Source organism: Lactuca sativa, chromosome 4 (genome assembly GCF_002870075.4).
Source record: "Lactuca sativa cultivar Salinas chromosome 4, Lsat_Salinas_v11, whole genome shotgun sequence".
Lineage (NCBI taxonomy): Eukaryota > Viridiplantae > Streptophyta > Magnoliopsida > Asterales > Asteraceae > Lactuca > Lactuca sativa.
Window position 1 is genome coordinate 155,895,458 of NC_056626.2, and position 9,187 is coordinate 155,904,644.

The 9,187-nt window shown below is 30.4% G+C and overlaps 1 protein-coding gene across 1 annotated transcript; it reads right to left on the minus strand.

Moving 5' to 3' along the window:
• Positions 1-3,358: 3,358 nt before the first annotated feature.
• LOC111907423 (probable xyloglucan glycosyltransferase 5) lies at positions 3,359-6,964 on the minus strand. Its single transcript, XM_023903184.3, has 5 exons — positions 5,547-6,964; positions 5,115-5,423; positions 4,745-5,035; positions 4,493-4,606; positions 3,359-4,409 (listed from the first exon to the last, which is right to left on the minus strand). Exons 1-5 carry the CDS (start codon positions 6,282-6,284, stop codon positions 3,765-3,767), a joined length of 2,097 nt encoding a protein of 698 aa, XP_023758952.1. The 5' UTR covers positions 6,285-6,964; the 3' UTR covers positions 3,359-3,764.
• Between the last annotated feature and the right edge of the window lie 2,223 nt (positions 6,965-9,187).

A 9,187-nucleotide genomic window follows, 5' to 3' on the forward strand; every position in this document is an offset into this window, starting at 1 on the left:
TTTGACGTTGTTTGAGAATATATATATATATATATATATATATATATATATATATATATATATATATATATACACACACACACACACGCACACACACACACACACACAGAGAGAGAGAGAGAGAGACTCGATTATTATTTTTTTTGTTTTTAATTGTTTGATCTTTTTATGTTTTTAACTAAATAACAGTTCTACTTTTTTTTTTTAATATTTAGCAATTATTAAATTTTTAAATACAAAAAATATTAACCATCATATTATTTTTGAATCATAAAATTTTCAAACAAATTATTTTTAATAATAATATTTTGGATAATATTATTTTTGAATAATACGCTTTTAGTTAAATAAAGTTTTTGTTCAAAAACAAATTTTAAATCATTATACATTTTGAATCATAAAAGATATAATTAAGGAACATAAAATATTCGAATCAAATTATTTTTAGATCATAACAAATTAAGGATCATAAACATGTTGACTCATAACCTTTTTTTGAATCATGAATTTTTAAATTATCTCATTTGGATCATATTATATTCAATATTTTTTTAAAAAAACTTGTAATCTTTTAAAATAAAATTTAGTATCTAAACAACCTTATTTTTCAAAATTTCATAATATATGATATATAATAAACCTTTAAAAGGAACTTTAATTTGGAGATAAACAATTTTCACATCTTATTTTTTAATAAAAAGTTAGAATCATTTAAACAAAACGATCGTATATTTAATACTAATAGTTTTAAAAATTTTCTTTTATAAACTCACTAAAATAGTATTACAAAGAACCCTATCATTTGTTTTATTGAATTTAGATAAAAAAAACCCCTTATATCTTATAAAAACTAAATATTCCTAAAAAGTAAAATATGAATACTTCAAAAACTTATTTTTGAATTTTTTTTACAAAGTCACTAGTATAGTGAACAGAAATATATCTTAACTTTTCATTATTGTTGGAGATTTTTTTTCTACCTTTTTTTTATAATTTTTTTTTTTCAATTTTAATGACTAAACTCATTTTATAGAGAATTAAATTTTAAAAACTTTGTTTTTTTAGATTTCTTTTTTCAAAGAAAAAAATGTATGACAAAAATACTAAATCGGTGAAAAAATAGAGTCTCAACGAATAAGAATAAGACACATGGCTTATGAGAGTAGAGACGCGTGAGTCTTTGGTAGAATGCGTATTTTTTGGAAACGACAAACGAATTAAGTAAAAACCTACTCATAATATTTCAACGAGCACCACGAGTTCGAGCTCCTTTACAGGGCAAACTCAGACCCCATAGAGTTTTCTAGGAAAAAATTCCCCACATGTGGCACCACAAAAAATAGTTTAAGAGAATCAAACTCCCAACCTCACGTCCCAGATGGTATAAAACTCAGTGCATCAATCCAGATAGATGGACATCACTTGCAGTAGAAAGCCTATGTTTAGAGCAATTGTCAATTTTACCCTCCAGTTTTTCATATTTCTTCCTTCAGGTTTTTCTATATTTATAGAAACGACACAAAATTATTAAAAGGTTACATTTATTTCACATTAACCATTCAATTTTAAGAATAAGAGGCTAAGATTCTTCTTCCCAGTCATTACCCGAACTAATATATATATATATATATATATATATATATATATATATAATTCTGCTATGAATTTTATAAATATTGTCTTATGTCATTATTCAACAATAAATATATGACTAATCATATGTTAATAGTCACACAGTCACACTAGAACATCTACAAATAAATATACGAATAATCATCGTTAATATTCACATTAGAATTTACGGTAATACTACGCATTAACAAAATTCATAGTAGAATTATAACATAAAAGTAGTGTTTTCATGTCTTCATTATATATATATATATATATATATATATATATATATATATATATATATATATATATATATATATATATATATATATATATATATATATATAGAGAGAGAGAGAGAGAGAGAGAGAGAGAGAGAGAGACATTTGAGTCCAAAATGGAGCATTTCTTCCTAAATCTAACAACGATCGAAAAAATTTAGAAAAGACAAAGTAGATTTCGATACGAAATCAAAAAAGTATGTTATTTACTTTAAAAATCAGTGATTGTCAACATACTTAGAGCGAGAAAGAAGAGAAATTTTTTTCCTTGGTGCAAATGAAAGAAATATTCAGTTTGGGGCTGTTTGGCAAATGAGCTTATTAGCTTATTACCGGTTCCACACCGCTATAAGTTAAAAACATGTTTGGATAATTACAGCTTACAGCGGTGACAAATCGCTAATAAATTATTTTTTCATAAGTTAACTCCATCTAACTTATTAGCTTATAAACTAATAAGCTAATATGTTATAAACTAAAAAGGTCTATATAAGTTAACTCCTTCTAAGTTGTTAGCTTATAAGCTAATAGCCTAACAAGTCATAAGTCTTTTTTTTTTTTTGCCAAGCACCACCATTATATATCATATATGACTAGGTGTGAGACCCATGTATTACATGAGTTTATTTAAAAAAAAATATGAAATTTTAACAATTTGAAAAGTTTGAGTTTATATAAAAAATGAGAAAAATTTTGAATTATTAAAATTAATGAGGCTTTAATGTATTGAATACATTACATATATAAATTATTTATAATAAATACCTTACATATTAAATGTGGAATTTTAATTTAATAAAATAAAAAATACAATAAAATGACAAGTGGAAAATAAAAATTTAAAAATTCTAGAAAATACAATGTGTCCAAATGAAGGAAAAGAGAACATATAGCAAAAAACCTTCATTTATCAGAGTGGATTGGTTTCCTAAAAAGGTCTATTGCGGAATTGTTTCTTTGTCATTTGTGTAATACCAAATTTTCGGAATTGTTTCTTTGTCATTTGTGTAATACCAAATTGTGTGGTCAATTGCCTTTATTTATAATAATCATGTGGTCATTTTGTGATCACCAAAAAAAAATCCATGTAATGGTAAATCTAATCCGAATTATGTTTCCATAATAGTGATGCATAACTGCATACTGTTTAACACAATCATTAATTCATTGAAGTTACTTTAATTAGCATTATACAAGACTAAATCTATGAGAGTCGTTTAACAAACCCTAAAACATATTCCAATTTAAGAAAAAAAATCCTTGGTCCTTTGGTGCATGTATAGGAGATGAGGCCAGTTTGCCCCCTACCCACCATGCATCTGCATTTGCATAGTTCAGAGATGAGTGGTTGTTGCAATGTTGCTTCATTTGGCCCCACTCCATTTTCTTTGGATCTTGATAAATTTAAGATTGCGATAAGGACATCATTTCAAAGATCTGCATAGATTCATTCTTCACAAGGATAAAATTTAACACTTAATACTTAATACTTAAAATACTTTTATGCAAATTTACATATACCTACTGCTCATGGTAGCTTAGATACAAAGATTGACTAATCTAAAACATATCCATAATACAAGGGTAAAAATAAATAAAAAATAAGGTAAAACAAGAAACCGTATGTGAAATGACAGACACACCCATCACAGCTACCAAACAAGATCAATCACTGCTGATAACGATCCAATTTTCAATATACTATAACCCAAAAAAAATAATGAGAAAAATTCGTATTTGGCATCATTTGAGTCGCGAATTATTTGTAAAGACAGGTTTGTCACCTTACACTAGCAGCAACATGTGCCCTCATCTTCAAATTTCAAATCAACCCTTTCATTTCTGTGTTTTTCACTTTTTTTCACTTAATTAGCTCACTTGTTCACCAATTAGGTCAAGTCCCACAAGGAGAAAAGACACTCCCTGAAACAGCAGAAAGTAAAAGTGCACACCATGAGCTGACAACAAGCTCCTCAAAGCTGCAGTCAGCAACAAGAAAGCAAGCGCAAGCTCTTTCTTGTATATCTTGTTTGTTTTCTTCTTTTTAGGTGCAGACTCTTGATGTTCTTTCAGTTTGATTAGCTCTGAGAGACCACTGTCAGAAGCTCCTCGATGTGATTGTTGAAGATTCATGGCGGGAAGAGACTCCCTCTCTGCTGCTGCTAATAAATCTGGTTCAGAGGCTCGACCTGCTTTCTTGGTGACAACCCATTCGTATGAGCTACCTAACTGGAATAATCCAGATACCATGGCGTTGAATTTAGTCACAGACATTGTGTTTTCGAATAGAAGGTAAGGGGCAATAAAGGGAAAAGATTTTGGAGCTGGAAGAATGCTTAAGAACGACATGAACACAGGTACGTAGCAGATAACCCAAGCTGGAAGCTCGGCTTCTGGAACAAACATGGTTAATGGAAGAATAATGCAAAATAATGTGAAAGAATAGAACGGAAGAATAAGCTTCCTTAAGAGAAAAAACAGTAGTATCAGGTTCGCTTTCTTCCAAATTGATATCTGCAACATCATCGAAACACCTTAATTAAACAATTATAAGAAAAATAAAGGGTTAAAACTTGAAATTGAAACTAATTAATTACCTTGGAAGTAATTATGGATGGAAGACACACACGAAAGAGTTGCATAGGACCAGAGTGCCATCGGTATTGTTGTTTCTTGTAAGCTTCGTATGATTCAGGAACTTCACAGAGGACCTAATTTTGTATATTGAAATAAAAAAAAAAAAATTAAGTTTATTGGAAATTAAATAAAAGGGTTGTTATCTATCTTAAAGAAGTAAGAAGAAAAGTAGATAGGTGAATAATGAATAATGAATGATGAATGATGATGACCTTGACATCATTAAGATAGATGAATTTCCAGCCATGGAGATGGGCGCGAACAGCTATGTCCATATCTTCTACAGTTGTGCGTTCAAGCCAACCTCCTGATTCCTCGAGTGCTTTAATTCTCCAAACTCCAGCTGTTCCATTGAATCCAAAGAAATTAAGAAACACCCCATTCACTTGCTGTTCCACTTCAAAATGGAAACATAAATTTATGTCTTGTAGTCGTGTTAGTAAATTTTCATCTTTGTTCACAAATCCCCATCTCGCTTGAACTAACCCTAGCTCTGGATTCTCCTGAAACAGATTCAAGAATGTTACCCTAAAATTTACAGTAATTTAAGTAGACCCGAGTAAGAATTCATGAGTAAAATACATTGAAATGGGGAACTGTAAGCTTGAGGTAATCCGAGTTTGGTTGAAAATCAGCGTCGAATATGGCAACGAACTCGTAATCTTTGACATAATCACAACTCATGGCAGATTTTAAGTTCCCAGCTTTATAACCAGTTCTGATTAGTCGGTGTCTGTATACGATATTGACACCCTTCTGCATCCACTTCGATACTTCCCCCTTAATCAACCACTGAATACTCTCGTCGTCAGAATCATCAAGAACTTGAATCAACAGTCGATCTCTAGGCCAATCAAGTTGACACACTGCTGAGATTGATTGTTCGTATACCTATGAAAAAAAAAAAGCAGATGTCAATTCAATTGTCATCATTCACGCTTTATAGTTTTTTAATTATTATGTTGAACAATGATAATCTGAAATGAAGAAAGTACAGATAGTTAGCGAACTTACCTCTCTCTCATTACACATTGGAATCTGAACAAGAACCATAGGGTAGATGTATTTAGAGGGTTCGTTATCGTTGGAATTAAACGGATCTCCGTTGATTCTTGGTTTGATGTTCTTGTATTTGATCCAGAAGCAACCTAGACAAAGTATCATTCTGTCTAGAGATTGAATCAAGAAGAGAACAACACAGAAATTAGAGAAAGACAGAATGAGAGGAGCAATGTAGTCAGCTCGAAAACCCAACCAAGAAACATAAATCAAATGCAACCAACTCCTTATCTCCAAAGTTTGTGGGATGTGCAGATTATGTTCTTGGAAATACGGCCATCTCATGTAATGAGCAATCACTTCAAAACCTAAGAACGCCATAGCTGTCATTAACAAGCACAGAATGAATCCAAACAGAAACTTTCCTTTTCCAGATTTCTCCTCATTCTCATTCTCACTCTCCATCGCCACTCCATTTCTTAAGAAAAGCCGTTTCTTGATGGCGCCAAGTAATGCCCACAGGATATGACCTAACCAAGCAAGACAACCGACAGCTCGATTTGCTTTCAGAATCAAAACCCATGTGAACTGTTTAGCGTTTTTCACTCTATCCTTGTCTATAGGCCTAAATGCTGAATCAGGTCCATCGATTTCCACTACGGAGTAGTTAACATTCTCCATTGTTACAATCACCGGAGTTCCCTTCCGTGTATCCTTACCCCACCACCGGAAAAACTCCCCTTTTGGTGCCATAACAAGTTAAGAACTCAAAAGACTAAAAACGACGAACAGAGAGGTCAAGATGAGCAAGAAATCATTAAAATTCAAAAGTCAAATGAGAAGATGAACATGAACTAGACAAAAAAGAAAGTTGTTAAACTTGTGAACAGAGCAAAAGAGATCGACTGTTGAAGAGACAAAGGAAACCCATTTTCAAGACTTGCATTTGCAACAAAATTGGCAAAGTGAAAAGATTTGAAGAAGAGAAAGGTTTGAGGGAATTCTTGTTTGCTCACACAAAAGAGAAGCCTACAATCTCAAGTGAAGGAAAAGGAAAAGGAAAAGGAATGCTGCCCTTCTAAAAGCCCTAAACCATAAAGCATATTCTAAAAAATAATCCAACCACCCACCTACGACTACGAGTTAAAGAAGAAGACTAAAAGAGGCTAATGGCTAAACCCCTCTTCTTTTAGCTTCCAAATGTATTTCAAATTTTCCATGGTGGTAACTGGTAAAGTCTAAAGATTAATGATGGATGGATAATGTAGATTCTCATATGGAAAAAAAAAAAAGCAGAAAAGAACAAGTAAAAAGTGTCACCAGAAGGAATTAAAAACTCGGTGTTAAAGTTTTAATTGTAACCATTTAGACGTTAATGGCAGAAACACCATGTGAGAAAAGAATTTGGAAAGAGAAAGCGAAAGAGAAACCTCAAATGTATTAGAAAAATCAATCAGGGTTTTGGAAGATGCCCTTGAAATGACACACCATTAGCTCACGTATAATGGACCCAAAAGATTAAGATTCTTTTTTAATTTTTTCTTACGTGTTTTTTAAATATTTCTCTATAAAATTAAGACAATTCCTTTACAATAACTCTATGTTAATGTTAATAACACCAAATTTGGTTCCCTTGGTTAAAATGTAAGGACAACTTTTTGTATTTTTCTATTCTCGATTTTGTAGGATAGTTCATATATTTAAAATTTTGAAAAAAATGAGCATGTATTAAAATCATAATGAAAACAAAAATAGTGAATATATTCATAATTTAATATATAAAAAGACGATTTTTGTAATTAAGGGTTGTTTGATATGTCTCGTATTAACTTTGATAAAATGTTGGATTCAATTAAATTCAAACTGTTTGATGTCACATTTAAAACTTCTAACTTTATTATGACTTTTTAGAAATGTTTTTTTTACTCGGGGAGATTCATGATTGAATCTTACTCATACTCAATCAATAATTAATAGTCCCTAAAAAATACATAACATTTTGCACCATAAATGTCTCAATTATTGGACTACATTTGTAATAAAAACGAAGGTATAGTATAGACGATATTGATTAGTTTCACTATATAAAAATGAAAAAACTTGTAATTGAAGTCAAAATAAAAACATAACACTTTACATCATTAATTGTCTCAATTATTTGTAGGTAGCGTTTAAAGAACTATGGTTCGATGGCAAAAGATATACATTAAATAGGAATAGGTGGTGCTGTTAAAACTGATAATTGTCGAATATCATGCAATATGCTTTGTTTGGCAACATTTAATTTAGAGTACATTTGAGTAGTTATTCATTTATCATTAATTAATGTTACAAAAAAACAGTTGAAACCATGGTAAGCATCAAACTTATTCATATTAAATACATCTGAAATAAGTCATGTTGTTTTCAGAAAATACGAAAGAAAAGCAAATAGCGGTATATATATAAAAGACTTGATGTATTATAGGTATCTATTTATATAAAATTATTAAAGAATGTAGTTTTTATTTTTATATATAATTAGATATAAGAGAAAAAGCATATTCCTTGCGGGTGTTGACTGCAACGCGACCTGACAATGCCAACCATAGTGAATGATGCTTTGCTTTGATTTCGATCTTTACTCTTCTTGTTTTTGTTTCTTTCTTTCTTAACAAAAAAAATGACATTTAATTTATATTTATACAAACACACGTAAGTCGATGGCCATGGAACCCATTTCCTCATGAAGTTTTTTGTCTCCAAATAAGAGTTTCTAATTTTAAACTTTAGGTAATTAGAAGTTCGTCAAAAATTTAGATATCAAAATAGAGTTATTCTGAAAATATATTAATTTTTTATATTTGATAGATAACTTTCGTTTTCTTAAATTAACAAAATAACGACACGATCCGCATAAACAACTATAGTAAGCGTAAGACAAAATGTTTCACATACAAAAGTTCATCATTATCATATATTGTCTCTTTCATTGTGAATAATGAGCGAAGATCATACTTTTTGCACATTTGATCATCAAATGAAAAAATAATTCTATGGCAAGTAAGCAATCAAAAATTCTTCTTTTTAGTACATTTAATAATTCGTCAAAAATTTAGATATCGAAATAGAGTTATTCTGAAAATATATTAATTTCTTATATCCGGTAGGTAACTTTAATTTTCTTATTTTTTTTTAGAAAGGAATGAGATTTTATTAAAAACTAGTAAGAAGTTAGAAAAAGAAAACAACAATTACATCAAAATAGAAGTTAGAACCGAATTATGAAGCCAAGAGGTCCATCCGATCCTATATTTGCTAGACCTATTAGAAATCCAAAAAAATGTCATCTCTACAATAGCATCAAAGAGATCGGATTTCCTAAGAATAGTCGGGCCAAAAACAAAATTATTTCTAAAATTCCGAATACACCAAAAAGCCGAGATAATCACTGTGTCAAAAGTTTTCTTTGGCCAACCCTCAAAGTTGTAGAATCAGCCCACCACATGATATCATCAATAGCAAAGTTATCCGGAAGATGAACATCCCACCAAATAGCAATATGGCTCCAAATCTCCGATAACTCTCTACTTCCAACAAAAAGATGATCAATGGTCTCCACTGCAGCACTACATAACGGACACATTTTCTTAAATTAACAAAATAACTGCACTATC

What these genes read in the sequence shown, in the direction of transcription:
- LOC111907423 (XM_023903184.3), bottom strand. Translation starts at nt 6,284, where the DNA reads ATGGCACCAAAAGGGGAGTTTTTCCGGTGGTGGGGTAAGGATACACGG. An exon ending in CAATGTGTAATGAGAGAGAG is followed by an intron (nt 5,424 to 5,546) that starts GTAAGTTCGCTA and finishes TTTTTTTCATAG; the next exon opens with GTATACGAACAATCAATCTC. An exon ending in TTACAGTTCCCCATTTCAAT is followed by an intron (nt 5,036 to 5,114) that starts GTATTTTACTCA and finishes AATCTGTTTCAG; the next exon opens with GAGAATCCAGAGCTAGGGTT.